Below are 17,456 nucleotides of genomic sequence, written 5' to 3'. Positions count from 1 at the left end.
AAACTGGACTCTTTAATGTTTAATTATACTGACAGTTTCTAATGACTGAGATAATGTAACTGGCTTTCATCTGTTTGCAATGTTTTCCATATATATTCTGGTAAAAATTACATATCCAAACATCCCTCACTTGCATGAATCTTAAATAAACCCAATTACCACTATGTACAATTATCCCTCGAAAGGAAACTATAAGCCAAATATCCTTAAACTGTGCTGTCAAGAAAAACGTGAGCCTCCCTGAAAGAGAGAAGGCCTTTGTTTATATCGTTTTATGTTAAATTCTAGTTAGTTAACCATATTGCTAAGATTTGGGAAGAAGACAAGTAACTAAGTATGCATTTTCACAGTATTATACTCTTAATTTTTCAAAAAATTGGCAAGCTGTGAAATTAATTGCCAATGAAAATCTAAAGTTTCCATCTGGGGAAGAAGAGCCGACGGTGGTCATTCCGCATTCTGAGAACACAGACTACCTTAGAACTGCCCACGCGGTGCCAGCTCTGTTAGGGCAGAGTTCTCAGGCAGGTGTGCCAAAACACCTCCTACCAACAAGATTCCCACACATTTATTTAATCCCATTTCTTTTCCTTTCGTTTAAAAATAACTCTTAGAACCGAGGGCACCAACTTCTGGTCATAATTTTACCTACTGTTTGTCTCGTTCAGGTAAGATTAAAAAATTAACTGTGACATTTACCTACTGGCAGGCATAACAGTTTCCCAAGTATATGACACTGGAAGTAAGAATCGCGGGCCTTTCCAGCTGGGACACAGCAGGACTGTTACTACGTGTCTGCGGCAGGAAGCAATTCAACCCTGTTAGTCAAGAAGCGTCAGTGTGAGCCCATCATAACCTGTCTATGCTGACTTTCCTGAAGGTAACATGCACACATTTGAGAGCAAAGGGGTAAGAACGAGTTCATGAATGAGATTAGGAGTTGGAAACAAGTTAAAGACAGAAAAATACGGAAAGGACTAAAAGAAAATTAGCCTTAAAACACTTCAGAGTTTACTTTTCCTTCCTTTACATTTGTGGGGGGATGAAATAAATTACAAAATTAGCAAATTAAAAAAAAAAGAAACAAATCACTAAAACTTAAAAAATATGTTTTATTATTAAGGTCTAGCACCTGGACAAAATTCAAATCTTGTTTGCTGAATAAGAAACTGTATTTTAATCCCCCTTTTAATGATCTAATCAGGTGCTTTCATAATTATTAAACTTTGGGTATATACATAGTTACTCAAAGTTCATTGTTCATAAACTCATGAATATTCCAGATCAAGGTAAGTGATGCTTTAACTGGTACTAGATGAAAAGTATACTCCAGCCTAGAGTATCATATAAATTCAACTATAAATCAGAAAGTTTCATTAGTTAGCAGCAAAAAGGTGACATTAATTTAAGATTTTTAGTTTTTCTTTAGTTTTAACAACTGTTTCCACCCAGATTTCTGAGTCACAGACCATCATTCTATAGACTATCCTCATCTTTTACATTATTGCTTACATAGTGTAAAAACTACACTAACTGATTTTAATAAACTTGGCAATGTCTAAAAATATTTTGGGACAAGGATAACGTATCACTGCCATATGGAATTTTTGTAAACAATCTTAGCTGGGTTAAGAACATAGTCTTAATATAATTTTTATTTTGTCTAAAACAGCACAATAAAAACATCCCCAACAATACATAAACCTACATATAAAATATAGAATATCTCCAATATTTTTCCTTTATATAGTATCATGGCCGCATATGCAAGAGAAAGTATTGTGGGTGGGGAAAGAGGACACTAATTTAGGCAGTGACCTAACTAGTTAGACATTAACATTCAAAGACCAGCTGGACAACTTCAGCTAGAAAAGTAGTATTATAAAGAGCTCCTATGAAATTGGAATTTACGTACTACATTCTCCATTCCTGGTCACTTCATGCATAGCTGGACTATTCTCAATCATGGTTTTTGCCTTCTTTTGTAGAAGAAAGGTAAGATTATTTGGAGGACTAGTTCTATAAAGATTCGAAGAATGCCTATTCCAATATCAAATTTTCACCATGAAATATCAGAATAGAAAGGACAAAACTTAAAAAAACTGCCCAGGCAACATGGCACAGTGGTTGAGCGTTGACCTATGAACCAGGAGGTCACAGTTTGATTCCTGGTCAGGGCACATGCCCGGGTTGCAGGCTCCATCCCCAGTGTGGGGCATACAGGAGGCAGCTGATAGATGATTCTCTCTCACCATTGATGCTTCTATCTCTTCTTTCTCTCTAAAGTGAAAAAAAAAAAAGAGTATTTACCCTAATAATTTTTAAGCTAGCTTACCATAAATACTTCCAGAAGCAAAAGGCTTTACAAAATACTGTACAACGTCCGGTGTACAGGGGTAAACATCTATCCAGGCCATCTGTCACATTCCTTTAGTATGTTTCTGGTGTGCCCTTTCATCTCGGGAAGGTCAACATTCACCCGGTTCGTTACCTAATGATCTGTTGTTAGTCTACTAACAACAATGCAAGGAGAAACGACTACATGTTTTAAGTCAATTGGTTCTCCCTACAGTCAACAATGTATTATATTCCGACACCATGTTACTGTGTACTTACAGAAGCAGTCTCCCAGTCATGAATTGCAGAGTTCACAAAGTAAAAAGGAAAACTCTTCCCCAAAACCTTTTTTAAAAAATTAAATTAAATTTAAATGTACAAGACCAAGCACAGGCACTTCCCAAAAAACCAAAATGAAGCCAAACCATGGAATTACTCAATAGTTATAGAAGACAGCTCTGATTTGGGGGGGTCCTCTCCAGTGGCCTCGGCACAAGCGCTGGTCTTGGGCTGCTCTGTCACTTCTTCCTCCTTTTCTGCCAGCCCGGCGAGAGACCCCAGGGGAAAAGTGCTTTCACAATTCTGGGTCGAGGAGACCTGTGAAATCACAGGCATCTGAACAGAGGAGTTGCTTTCAAAACTGTGTTCTCCAAGGTCATACTGAACAAGGGCCTCTTCTTGCTCGTGGTTTAAGTAGTCCGGTACTAGGAAATCACTAAGAGGCAAAGGATGAAACAGGGAGTTAATTCTCAAACCTGTAGTAAACAAGACAATAAAAAGACCTAGTCTATAAAACAAGATCAGGATGTTTTATTTCTCCAATTCTTAAAGGAAGATTATATTTAAGATTTTAGTCCTAGCCAGTTCGGTTCAGTGGGTAGATCATCAGCCTGTGGACTGAAGGGTCCCAGGTTTGATTCTGGTCAAGGGCTCGGATCTCGGTTGCAGGCTTGATAATGGGCCCTGTTTGGGGTGCGTGCAGAAGGCAACCAATTGATGTTTCTCTGTCTCTCACCTTCCTTTCCAACCTCTAAAAATCAATGGAAAAATATCCTCAGCTGAGGATTAACAACAAAAATTAGTAATTTAACTTTTAAATTGTCCTAAATATGAACCTAAGCACTCTATTAAAACCAAAGTATATCAACTCTCACTACCACCAATAGATAAGTAAGATTCAATGTCACCTCTCTCGTTTTATGTAGACAGTTTCTATTAAGCAAAGATCATTTGGGTAAATTTATGCTTAACCTTTCTTGGACTATATACTTATTAAAAAGTATATGAGCCCTGGCCAGGTAGCTCAGTCGGTTAGAGCATTGTCCTGATACGCCAAGGTTGCGGGTTCAACCTACAGTCAGGGCACATACAAGAATCAACCAATGAATGCATAAATAAGTGGAACAACAAATCGCTGTTTCTCTCTTCCCCTCTAAAAAAAAAAAAGGTAGTTTTATTACTTCCTGAAGGTAAGTATCCTTATATATAAATGACCTTATATGAAATCTATATAGAGAAATATAAAAAAACTAACTTATGTGTATCCTGTTGTTACATCTGGCATGTAAAAACTAATACATTACATTTGTACATTTGAATCAGAATGCTATGAGATTAGTTATATTTTAATCCTCAAAGACTATTGAGTTTATTAATATTGAAAGTACTTAATAGTCTATTGATATGACAAGTACTTAATTTTTGAATGTAAAATATACCAAAATTTTAACAGTAAATATTATTTCTGAGTGGTGAGATCAGAAAAGGTCTTAATTTCTTATATTCCATACTTTTATAAATATTTATTAAATTTTCTACTGTAAGTATTTTTGTAGTTAAAACAAATACTATGAAATAAGTCTTATCTTGGATGTTTTATTTAAATCTTTATTGCTTCATAATACTAAAATGTCAACTTGTACACTTAATAGTTATTAATACTGGACAATTCAATTATAAAAAAATTAAAATCTGCTCATAGGTACAGCACTTTCAGGTGTCAGACACGCGACATGAAGGACAGAGGAGTGGTTAATGGACGCTATTTTAGTCCCAAACAATGTTTACTGTGACATGTATAATCGAGGTTCAATGATATGACCATTAGATGCTGTTAGAAATAATTACATTAAACAAAGTGAATGTCTGATTTGAAGAGAACAAAATCTATGTAGGAATATTTGGAATTTATTGATAAGTAATATTTAGAAAATGAGTGGTTTAAGATTCATTTTATAAGAAATTGAGCTTGCCTACAGATGTATTAAAAGTAGACAACAGAATTTTGTATCTAGAGGGGACCTTAGAAATCACCTTCCCAGCTCACATTTTATTCTTTTCTAACTTTCAAGCCCCTTCATCGGGAAAGTGACATACTCCATCAGGACAGCAGTTTGTGGCAAAGCTAGAACCTAATTTCCTCAGATACCCTATAAATCAGAAAGGCAATTCCATCATAAATTATTATTAAAAGCATGATGTTTTAAGCTGAAAGGAAAAAAGGAAAACCACTTGATCTAAATAATCATATCCATTATAAATGCTACTGCAATTTCTCTTCTATATATAGAACTAAAAAAGAGAAATGCTCAAGAATTAACATCACTAAGTATCATCTGACAAGGCAAATTTCCAATAAGGTCCATTTAAGATCCACTATAGAATTACTTTAACCTTATAATTTTATTCTGTATATATCTCAAAACAAAACACAACAAAAAAACACCAAAAACAAAAACTCAACAGGAGCCGGCCAGTGTTGCTCAGTGGTTAAGCACTGACCTATGAACCAGGAGATCAGTGTGATTCTAGGTCAGGGCACCAGGCTGTGGCCTCAATCCCCAGTAGGAGGTGTGCAGGAGACTGCCAGTCAATGACTCTCTCATCACTGATGTTTCTCTCTCTCCCTTCCTCTCAGTAATCAATAAAAACATATTTAAAACCTTAAAAACAAAACAAAAAATCAAGAAGATTAGCCTATTCCTATAGAAAAAGATTCCTAATTTCAGAAATATTTTTAATTGTCTATACTTAGAAGATTCAGCAAAATTTTATCCAATCAGATTGGAGTATGGATTGGATTTTAGAAGGAATGTGCGTGGTTACCTGGCAGCCTGATAAAGACAGAGCAGGCTGCCCTAGAAGCAGGAAGAGAGGTCAGAAAGCAGTGTTCCTGGGGGTCTCGCTGTGCACCTCACCTGCTCTGGAAGTAGTTTGCTAGCTCTGACGCTTCATGGTTCAGACTCCTCAGGTGCACGATTAAATTTCCAGAGTTGGTGAACATGGCGCCACATGTTTTGCACTCGTAAATCCGAGGCTTGCGGATAATGTGCCGGGAAACCCTCATGTGATGCTTATATTCCCCGAAGGAAGTGAAAGTGGCACCACATATCTGGCACCGGAAACAGCGTTTACCTTCATGCTTTAGGCGATGCATCTTTAGCGAGTAAGCCCTGGTGAACTTTTTTCCACAGCGGTCACACTGAAATGGTTTAATTCCTATAAAATAAAATAAAATATTTGAAAACTAAATTAACTGGAAGTTTATCAACCTCAAAAATTTCTGAGTTATCATTCTGTAGCAAGAGATAATTTGAGAAGACAAAAATCACCAGCAAAAATGAATTGCTATTTATCTTAGGAAAGGTACAGAATATCTGAAGTTGCTACTTAAAAAAAAAAAAAAGGCAAGAGGGGTGGAGTAAACTAGGTAATATACACTCAAATTGTTATCTGAACACCCTTCAAAATCATCTATTTTACAAACTTCAAAACAATTTAACTACAGTATTTAACTATAACCCAAGTCCCCTATAACATTTGTTTCATTTCATTAGTGAGTGTTATAATGAAACTATGTGAAAAAGATTAGTACCTACTCTTCATTCCTCATCTCTGAGAGAAATGAGTAGAAGAAAAATCTAACTTTTCTGAACATAATTAATGACCATGATAGAACTATCACGCGATGACTTGGGTTTTAGGTATTTAATGTAATAGTGATAGGTCATTATCACAGTTTTGGCAAAAAAATTTCAAAGCCTTCAAAATATAATCTGTTGATTTAACAGTCACAGGAAACTGGTATTAGTCACAGGACTGTTGGATGTTTCTAAAGAAGAGGAACATGAGACGGCACAGCTGAAAACGACAGCAAAGATTTCAGGCTTGCCCTAGCCGGTTTGGCTCAGTGAATAGAGCGTCGGCCTGCAGACTGAAGGGTCCCAGGTTCGATTCCGGTCAAGGGCATGTACCTTGGTTGCGGGCACATCCCCAGTAGGGAGTGTGCAGGAGGCAGCTGATCGATGTTTCTAACTCTCTATCCCTCTTCCTTCCTCTGTAAAAAATCAATATATTTTTTTAAAAAAGATTTCAAGCTTATCAGAGGTTTTGCCTCCAAGAATTCTGCTGCCTTTCTGTGATCACTGAACTTAAGTTTCAAATCTGTTTTACACATCATTTATCCAAAATCTCTTTCACACTAAAAAAGGACTACAAAGCTAACTAGACAAGGCACAGAGAAATTCAGGATTGCAGAATTAAAATTAAATTATTAAATATTAAAAAAATCACTTTATTTCAAATTTCAAAATTACAGAGAAAACAGTACAAAGAACACTTACACCCTTTTAATGCCATTTGCTTTATAATCTGTATTTGTGCTTCTAAACCTCACATATACAGACACACCAACACACCCAGCATTTCTGACGTTACACACACACTGCGCTAAGCTTTAACCCTAATGCTATGCCTGTGGAAAACATACTACAGCTTCTGACACTGTGCTATTTCAATAAGAGACCTGGGCTTATCTGTTCTCATTTGACTTCCCAGAGATACCTATACATTTTTAAACTAAAAACCACCTGTTTGCTATTTTTAACTGGGATTCCAAAATAAAATGTTTTAGAGTACTCATGCTTGCCACAGTAGGGAAGGTGACGTTACCTGAGTGGATGAGCATGTGCTGTTTTAGGTTCTGAATTCGGGTGAATCGCACCCCACAAGTTGGACATTGAAAAGGTCTGTCCGGACCATTTGGGCTGGGCCGTTCTGTACTGCTGGTAGAAGGAGCAATGTAGAGTTGGTAGGGATACTGAACATTTTCCAATCTAAAAAACAGACCAAAGAAGGCAACCAGGCTCTGATTTTTAAGTTGAATAAACATTTCTGCACAACATTTAAGTGAATAAAAGACAAAGCACTTAAAGATTTTGGAACAGTTTCACTGTTAGATGACAAGTTTCATTTGGGGCAATATGAAAAATGTCCAGAATGGCCAGTATCTCAAGCAAGGATATACAGCCATAGAACACACCATAAACACTTTTCCTTCAAGGATCTTTAATCTTTCTAATTCTTTCCTTCCTACTGCTGCTTTAACTTAGGCCCTCATCAACACAAGGCTGAATTAATAGCTCCCTCTCGTTAGCCCACAGGCCTCTAATCTATCTATCCTTCTCACTGTTTCACAATGATTTCTCAGATTCAATCAGCCACCTTTTAAACTCCTGCAAAGGTTCAGTTACCTTCGGAATAAAGTCCTGTGAGGGATGTTTTGGAGGCAGAGATGTGAGGACTGGTTTAAGGATGGAGTATGGGGAGTGAGGGGAAGAACAAGTACACTTCCCGGAGAGTCTGCTTGAGAAGTTAGGGGAACAGTGAAGCTGTCTGAGTGGAGCTAGAAGTCTTGAGTTCTGTCCTGGCCACGGTTAAGTCTGAGATGCCCCTTACTCATCTATGTGGAAACATCGAGCAAGGAGGGTCAATCTGAAAGTAACTTGGGAATAATGGGTATGTAGATGAGGGTTTGACAACTATTTTCTGTAGCAGGTTAGACAGTAAATATTTCTGGCTCTGCACACCACATGATGTTTCAATCACTCAACTCTGCCGTCCACAGACACTATATAAACAAACAGTGTGGCTATGTTCCAATAAAACCTGATTTGCAAAGGCTGGTGGACTGGAACTGGCCTCTGGTCCATAGTTTGCCAAACCCGATACAGATACTATTTAAAGAGATGGGACCGGGCAGTTTTAAAAATACTAAAAACTGCTGTACAGGTGGTTTGATTTATGATGTGATAAAGCTACCTTGTTACTCTGAAAAATATACCAAAATGAGGTCCCAATAAACTTACTGTATAATCCCAGATAAAAGACTTAAGAGTTGCAAGCACAGTCCTTAAAAGAAAACAACCTACTATGTTAGTACTAACCGATCATCGTCATCTGCGTGAGCATTGGTGCTGGAAGTGCTTTGAAGCGTAGGTAACCCTTCGGTGACACCTTCATCTACCGAGCCTGAAAATAAAAGAAGACAGGTGTCAATACTGTAGTGAAAATAAGCCAAGACATTAATTGCAAGCTGAAACTTTAAGTCGTTAAAAACAGACTAATGCAGCGGTCGCCAACCGGTGGTCTCCAGACCCCTGGTGGTCCATGAGGTCCGAAAGGTTGGTGACCGCTGAAGTAATGTACGTGCATATCCTGAATTAATAAAGTGTCCTATAGCCCTGACTGGTTTGGCTCAGTGGAAAGAGCGTTGGCCTACGGACTGAAGGGTCCCAGGTTCAATTCTGGTCAAAGGCATGTACCTTGGTTGTGGGCACATCCCCAGTAGGGAGTGTGCAGGAAGCAGCTGAATTGATGTTTCTCTCTCATCGATGTTTCTAACTTTCTATCCCTCTTCTTCTCCCTTCCTCTCTGTAAAAAAATCAATAAAATATATATTTTTTAAAAAGCATTCCATAATACTTTAAATGTTAATGTGATTTAAAAAGAAATCACAGCTAAGATAATAGCCTTATATTACTTTAAACCTTTAGGACCATTTCTTTGATATAAATGTTAGAAAACAGCAATTCAAATGTAAACTAAGCAAAAATTCACGCAAAATTAAATGTTATAACAATCACTTAAGGAACCACTTTTTTTTTTTTTTTAATCTTTGATTTCTTTATTGGTTAAGGTACTGATTTGAGAGAGGGGAAGGGAGGAGGAGAGAGAGAAACATCGATCAGTTGTCTCCTGCATGCCCCCTACTGGGGATCAAGCCAGCCACTCCGGGCATGTGCCCTGACTGGGAATTGAACCATGACCTTCTGGTTCATGGGTTGAAGCTCAACCACAACCATACTGGATGGGCGACAATTTTTATTTTTTTTAATTTTATTGTGGCTTGGCCAGTGGGGGACGTGTACGAGGCAGCCAATTAATGATTCTTATCATTGATGTTTCTATCTCTCTCCCCTCCCTTTTCTCTCTGAAATATATTAAAAAAATATATAAACTTAATGGCACTAAAAACGTTATTGTGACATACAACTTACTGTACATACAACTTTTACACAGAATTAAAAATTAGCTACAAAGTGAGCACCTGTGCAGTCTCCACACAAGTCCCCCTAGACCACTGCCAGCAGCCTAGCAGTCCCCATTTACTCTTCCCTGGCAAGCCCTTCCTTCCAGGAGGCAACCAGGATCCTGACTTTAATGGTTACCATTTCCTTCCTTTTTCTTGACCCTCTTCCTTGTGATTTCATCTCAAATCCAGGTACCCATAACCGGGGGGTCATTTTTGCAGGAAGACAGCCATGTGCCATCATCTACCATGTCCCATCACCACAATGGCAGAGTGGAGTCATTGAGGCTGCAATAGAAACCACGTGGCAGCTAAGTCTAAAAATACTACCAGTGCCCTTTAAGAAAAGTCTGTCACTCTCACCATAAATAGTATAGTTCAGTGTTGTCTGATTGTAAACTTATATAAATTGAGTCACATTGTATGTATTCTTGTGTCTTATTTTCTTCAATATTGTGGACTTATCCATGTTGTCACAGATAAGTGAAATTTAAAAGTTATATGATATTCATTACCTATTTTTTTAATTTTTTAGCATTAACCATCTGCAAGAAAAGCTACAGATCCCTAAAAATAAAAAAGGATATGGACAGCAAGGTAAGAGTCCCTGGCTTCTGATGTTATTAAAAAGTCAGACATTCTTCTGAAAGTACTGTCACCACCCTCCCTCCATTGTCTCTATAATGTGTCCAGCTTTGCTTCTTTTATTATTTTTATTGGGATTTGCTGGTGTCTTTCATCAATTCTGGAAAATTCTCAGCCAATCTCTTTTCTCCTTCTAGGATTCCATCAAACCTACGTTTGTACTGTCCATAACCCTTACCTTCTCCACTGCTGTCTCTACCACTGCTCTATGATGGTTAATTTTTATGTCCACGTGACTGGGCTAAGGGATGCCCAGAGAGCTGGTAAAACATTATTTCTGGGTGTGTCTGTGAGGATGTTTCTGGAAGAGATTAGCATTTGAATCCGTAGACTGAGTAAGAATCATCCTCACCAATGCAAGGGGGTAATCATCCCATCCCTTGACCAGCAGAACAAAAGGGTCAAGGAGGGCAAATCTGCTCTTTGCTTGAGCTGGGATGTCCATCTTCTCCTGCCCTTGGACATCAGCTCTCCCGGTTCTCGGGCCTTTGTGTCTGTACTGGAACTACACCACCAGCTTACCTGGGCCTCCAGCCAGTAGAGGTCAAACTGTGAGACTTCTCATCCTCCATAACCAGTCAGTGAATCCCTCCTAATAAAACCCTATGTCTCTGTATCTGTCCTCTTGGTTCTGTTTCTCTGGAGAACTCTAATAGTCTCTCTTAATTTAACTTCCGATTCACCAATTCTCTTTTTTGCTAAGTCCAATCTGCTGCCAAAATGTTGACTTTTTCTTTTCTAGAAGTCCTCCCCCACAAATCTGCTGTATTACTTTTTAGTTTACTGTTCTCTGCAATCATTGTTCAAGCTTGCTTCTTTTGTTAAACATAGTAAGCATGTTTGTTTTATGTCTCTTTATGAAAACCATGCCAATTTATCTCTGCTGCCTGCTTTTTCCTGCCGGTTCTCCGTCTGCCGTGTTTCCTTGTGTGCCCTGGTTGTTTCTGACGTAGTTATCACCCTTGAAAATGGTTTGCAAGGAACTGAGTTGCTGAAGTTAGGATGAGTAAGTCCCTTTTCAGAGAAGCTTTACATTTCCTTGTGTTTGGTTCCTGGGGGCACTACCTAAACCACATTCACGGAGAGGCAAATTTGCAAGAGGTCTTGGTGGTGGCCACGGCCCCCTTTTTGCTTTTTATCTTCTAGTCTGCACAATGCCAACACAGTCCCCTGGAGGAAGGGACGCAGGATTAGTTCTACTGGTATAGAACTTTGGGGTTCCTACTTAATGTGTAGAGCAACTGCTCTAAGATTTCACAGCTTTCATATCCTCTGGGTCTTGAGTTGAGTTGATTTGTGTTTTGGTGGGGAACCTCTTTCTGCCAAGGACCATTCGGATATTTATAACATCATTTGCAGGCCATACAAAAGTATCAGCTTAAAATTCAGCCTGCTATATTTGGTCAAACATTTAATTAACTTGCCCCTAATGCCTTGGCAGGGCCAGACCAAATGATTTCAAGGGCCTTATATGGCCCACGGGCCAGACATTCCCCACTCGTCTTAGGGGAAAGCTGGTCTTAGTGCTCTGGTATCTACTTACCTCTCCTCTAAAATTAAGCATCTTTTCAAATATTTGTAAAGCACCTTTAAAAAATCATACTGTTTTTAGTGTGAGAGTAGACTCACAAAAATTATCAAGAACACCAATTACTACACAATGTTCTAACACACTGATAGAGGTTTTTGAAAAAGACTGCATGCATTTATATTCAACCCCAACTGTGCCCTCACTGTTCCTGCCCGCCCTCTATCACCCTTACTGTTGTGTGCTTAGCATTCTATGCCTGTCTTTCCTTTTACTCTTTCCCTTACTGTCGAAGACATTTATGGTCCCCTGCCCAATATGCCTACTTATCCAACTTATTCCTGGTCCTTCTGATTTGTTGTTGATCCAGGTGTGGGTTTAGGGGTCAGATAATGCTTCATTTCGTTTAGAAAAACCTGTTCACTTGTCAATATCATACCATTTTCACTTTTCCTTTAAAGAGAAGGAACTAAAGACTAACATTTCAATCTGTCCTAGGATAAAAACTGAAAAAAATCCCAATATTTGGACCTGGTCACCATGGAGACACACACACACACACACACACACACACACACACACACACAATTCTGCAGTTATTCAGAATACAGGCAATATGAAATCTTACAGGCAAAGACTTGCAAAAAAGGCCTGGAGATATGATTAGGGCAGGCTAGGAAGATTGATCTAGACATTTGCTTCTCACCACCAGGCAAGCTACACAGGCGGGAGTGGGGTCTTGGAGAGGTGAAAATAAAAACCACTACCCTTTGGATTAATTCTCACATTGTCAAGAATTGCCTTAAAAAGCTGGTGAAAAAGAACTAAAATGGAGCACAAGATACGTCTTGCAGATGGTCTCCCTTAAAACAAGGCAATTTCCACATTCTAAAATATCATCTAATGTGTGGCCTCTAGATCCCCAATTTGACTGATAGTGAGCAAAGGGCACTCTCCTCTCTCCCATGGCTATTCAATGAGCCAAAAGCTAAAACAAACAAACACAAAACACTCCAAACTAAATTAAGAGTTTAACAAAATATACTTTTAGAATTCCATCCATAGTGTAGACACTGTAACAGTGTTGTATCACATGCAACTATTGGAAAAAATAAATCTTGTAAACTCTTTTTCCTGAGATGCTGATGGTTTTTACCAATGAGAAGTAATCATATGAATTGGAATTTTATTTGAACTGATGTAAGAGTAGGATATCCATTCAATATTACTTTCTTGAGGTGATAGTGATGTTTCTTAAATTATTAAAATGAAGTTCCCTTTCTACACTCTGTGGATTCTGCTCTCTTAACTGGGGCTAAGAATTCTGAACAGATCCTTCTCACCTTAATGAAACAGTAAAGCTGATTTATAGAAACAATCAGCTTTATATGATAAGGGCTACCTCATCGAGATAGATGCTACTCTCTTCCACCAATAGGGAGTGCTGTTTATATAGCTTCTGCTGCATAAACTGACTCCTTACAAAAACTCTTTTCTGGTGGTGAAAAATAATCACAGTGGCCATCCACTACTGAGCATTTACCACATTCCAGCCACTGTTCTAAATGCTTTAAATACAATATTTCATTTCATACTCGAGGAAGAGAAAAAGCAGCCCTTAATATTTAGGAACTGGCCGGACATGGACAGTGGGCCTGGTGGTCCCAGGCAGGTGGTGTTTTCCTGTTGGACATAAAACAATCTCCCAGAACACCTGCATCAGACCAGGTCACATGGTCTGAAACAAAACACATAACTCTGTTTAAGCACACACAAAAACAATGTCAATGTGTAATCACAAAAATACCCAACATAAGCTATTGCTGTTTTAGGTTCACTCTGGTCTGTATTCCTAGACATTTGTTAAGATAATCATAGAGTTATCTCTGCTTTCTGACATTACCAGTCCTGAGAAAACACACTTTCTTAATCTTACCTAAATCACCTAACTCAAGCCCAAATCCAGTAAGTCCTTTCTAACATCTGCTGACTGAACCCTAAAGTCCCATGGTGCGTGAACTCAAGTAATGAACTCAACTTGTTTAATTACAGGTGCGCTCCTGGTGCACTCTGCGACGGGGCATTGGCAGAAATGGAGGACCTGTGGAGACTGAGCTGAAATTCTTGTTGCCTTGCACGGGAACCTCAATAACAGAGTGCACATCTAAAATCCCTCACAGGGGAGGGCAGAAAGGGGGAGGGGGTGTCTGGATAAAAGAAAGTGAGAGGATTAGCCAAATAACATATATACATAATCCATAGACAGACAATAGTGCGGTGATGGCCAGAGAGATAGGGACATCTGTAATAGTATAAGCAATAAAAATAAAGTAAAAACATTAAAAAATAAAATTCCTTTTGAGGTATAACCTGCCCTTGGCTGGGAGGTAAATTCAGGCCTAATTGAGCTCAAATATTTAACTGAAGTACTGGGTATATTTTGTTTTCCTAGAAAAAGCCTTTTGGGAATATTTTGGCTATCCAATCAGATTTGTCATTGTTCCCTGGTGGAACTGTTTCCCAACCTCCTAATACCTGCTCCTATGATGTCTCCCTATTGTGTTGACTCTTGTTTCCAAGAGGAATAGATTAAAATGAAAGGATGGACGCAGGCCCAATTAGTCCATCTGAACTGGGCCTGGAGACTGAGTTCATAAGCTCTCTTGTTTTAGGTCCATATTAGTGAAAACATTTCAAAAGTTTGAGAGGTATGATGCTGACAAATCTGAAAATATGATGGAAATTAACAGAAGCCACTTAGAAAAGACCACACATTGCATGACTGCATTTATATGAAATACCCAGAATAGGCAAATTTATAGAGAGTATACTAGTGGTTGCCTAAAGCTGGCTGTGGGACAGAAGTGAGCTGCTGTACAGGGGCACATGGTTTCTTTTTAGGGTGATGAAAACATTATAAACTTAGATTGTGAGAATGGTTGCACAACTCTGTGAATGTACTTAAAACTACTATAGGATACACTTTAAATGGGTGAATTTTATAATATTAAGTTGTGGGTTTTTTTAAAATCCTCACCTGAGGATATTTTTCCACTGATTGTTAGAGAGAGTGGAAGAGAGAGGGAAAGACAGAGAGAAACATCTATGTGAGAGAAACACATCAATTGGTTGCCTCCTGCATACGCCCTGACCAGAGCCCGGGCTGGGGAGGAGCCTGCAATCAAGTACATGCACTTGACCGGAATTGAACCTGGGACCTTTTGGTCTGCAGGCCGACGCTCTATCCATTGAGCCAAACCAGCTAAGGCTGTAAGATGTATTTTAATGAAGATGTTTAGAAAAGAATCTTATGCCCTGGCTGGTGGCTCAGTTGGTTGAGAGTCGTCCCATACACTGAAAGGTCACCAGTTTGACTCCTGGTCAGGGCACACACCTGGTCTGTGGGATCTATCCCCAGCAGGGGGCGTGCAGGAGGCAGCTGATGGATGTTTGTTTTTTTCTTTCTTCCTTCCTCCCTAAAATCAATAAAAACATATTAACCAAAAAGTTTTTGTTTTGTTTTTTAAAGAGCCTTATAAAGACTTCTTCAATTTTGTCTTAGTCCTGACAACTACTTTGCTTATTTGGGGTCATATGCCCACAAGCAGGCAGGAGGTTTTGTCTGGTCCCTGATCAGTGACAACTGATCTTTAGCCAAGCACTGGAAATAGAAATTTACACAAGTATTATTCTTTTTGTTGTTGTTGTTGATACCCTTTCCATTGATTTTTAGAGAGTAGAAGGGAGGGTGGGAGGGAAAAGGATGAGGGAGAAGGAAAAGGAGAGGAAGAGGGGGAGAGGGAGAGGGAGAAGGAGAGTGAGAGAAGGAGAGAGGATCACCGATGTGACACATCGATTGGTTGTCTCCCACACACTCGCCCTGGGGGTAAGGAAAGAACCTGCAATGCAGGAATCAAACCCAATACCCTTTGGTGTATGGGCCAATGCTCTACCACTCAGCAACACTGGCCAGGGCATAAGGGTTATTTTTAAAAAATACATGTTTTTATCGATTTCAAAAGGAGGGAGGGAGAGGGAGAGAGGGATATAAACATCAATGATGAGAGAGAATCATTTATCAGCTGCCTCCTACACACTCCCTACTGGGGATCGAGCCCGCAACCCGGGCACGTAGGCAGGCACAAGCATAATCTTATGGGCCATTGCAGTTCTCCTGAGTCATCTCAATCTAAAACTGCACCTCTTCCAGGCCAACATCTGCTTCTTTCGTGTTTTCTCACTGTAACATTAAGTGTTATACTATCTTTCAACTGACTCAATTTCCCCAAGGATAATTTTCAGGAGGTCATCTGGGAGGGGGGGCGGTTCTGACAGGAACAAGAGTGTTCATCTGAGATGCATCATCAACACTGGACCAACACTGAGGTAGGGATTTTAAGGGGTTGATGCAGTGGATGTTTCCAATGTATGGCCTCCCTGTCAATGACAGAAGGCACCAAGGATAGGAACCAAGCATTAGGGGACACCTTTACCTCCAATGAAGCCATGAGTTTGTTTGCTTATTATTTATTTATTTCTAGGGTGTATGGAGGCTTTCTTATGCTAAAGATCTATGTTGTAATGGCAGGAAAAAAGTTACTAGATTCTGTATTCCTGACTAGGGAAATCCCAACCTATTTCTCCAGTAGCACAACCACACATTACACTGATATTGCTAAAAACAAAAACAAAACTCCTTAAGCTTTATCTTTTACTCAAGACTCTACACTGTCTTTATCCACAAACTTCAAGAAAAATAAAAAAAATTAAAACTATAATTATCAAAGCACTTATAAACACACTTAACCTCCATGTACTGCCAAAGCCTTGATGGTAGTAAGATAAATCCTCTCTAGGACCTGTAAGTTAAAACTGAATTTCTTTGTTAAGATAATAAACTGGATTATCTAGAACTATTTATATGTCTGTCATTGGTGCTACAGATAATTATTTCAAGATAAATAATGAAACAATATCACAAAGTCCTTCTCACTTATAAAATTTTTTCTTGAACTCTACCAGATATTGATAGTTACCTTTCTGAGTAGCAAAACCCAACCCAAACTTATTTTTTCCAGTTGCTATATTTAGTGCTTCTGTTTGCCCTAAACTGGGGGTGTTAGATTTTATAGCCTTTTGGTGGGCAAATGGTAATAAAGAGAACTTAAAAAGAACAGGTAAAAATCTGCCGTGGCGGGTGTGGCTCAGTTGGTTGGGCTTATTCCATGCATTAAAAGGTTGCCAATTCAACAAGCCCGGGATTGCAGGCTTGATCCCCAATACGGAATGTGCAGCAGGCAGCAGATTGATGTTTCACTTTCACATTGATGTTTTTTTCTCTCTCCTCTCTCTCTAAAAATCAATTTTAAAAATCTTAACAAAAAAACCCACAGGTAAAATCTAACTGCTGAGCCACACCGGCAAGGGTTGGACTTCCCATTTCCTAACATTTTATGCGATAAAAAATAAAATCCTGTTTGGTTTAAGCCATTGAATGCAATCCTAACTGAAACCAGTGTGCAAAGCTCTTCACAACATGCTCTAAACCACTCATTTTATTTTACCTCCTATTTTTTT

The 17,456-nt window shown here is 38.8% G+C and overlaps 1 protein-coding gene across 5 annotated transcripts in view; it reads right to left on the bottom strand.

Annotated features, from left to right (window-relative positions):
- Nucleotides 1-1,092: 1,092 nt before the first annotated feature.
- Nucleotides 1,093-17,456, bottom strand: part of ZBTB44 (zinc finger and BTB domain containing 44) — a 39,622-nt gene continuing 23,258 nt past the window's right edge. For 2 of the 5 annotated variants that reach the window (XM_036353520.1, XM_036353521.1), the window contains exons 3-6: nucleotides 8,562-8,646; nucleotides 7,288-7,451; nucleotides 5,535-5,835; nucleotides 1,093-3,052 (exon numbers count right to left, since the gene is read on the bottom strand). In XM_036353520.1, coding sequence (XP_036209413.1) covers nucleotides 2,770-3,052; nucleotides 5,535-5,835; nucleotides 7,288-7,451; nucleotides 8,562-8,646 — 833 coding nt within the window. In that variant the 3' untranslated portion in view covers nucleotides 1,093-2,769. The remainder of the gene's footprint in view (nucleotides 3,053-5,534; nucleotides 5,836-7,287; nucleotides 7,452-8,561; nucleotides 8,647-17,456) is intronic. The other 3 variants (XM_036353523.1, XM_036353524.1, XM_036353525.1) reach the window with 3 other exon arrangements.

The sequence above is a fragment of the Myotis myotis genome, unplaced genomic scaffold (genome assembly GCF_014108235.1).
Source record: "Myotis myotis isolate mMyoMyo1 unplaced genomic scaffold, mMyoMyo1.p scaffold_m19_p_20, whole genome shotgun sequence".
Lineage (NCBI taxonomy): Eukaryota > Metazoa > Chordata > Mammalia > Chiroptera > Vespertilionidae > Myotis > Myotis myotis.
Note: the sequence above shows the minus strand (reverse complement) of the source record. Positions and strands in the feature narration are given on the sequence as shown.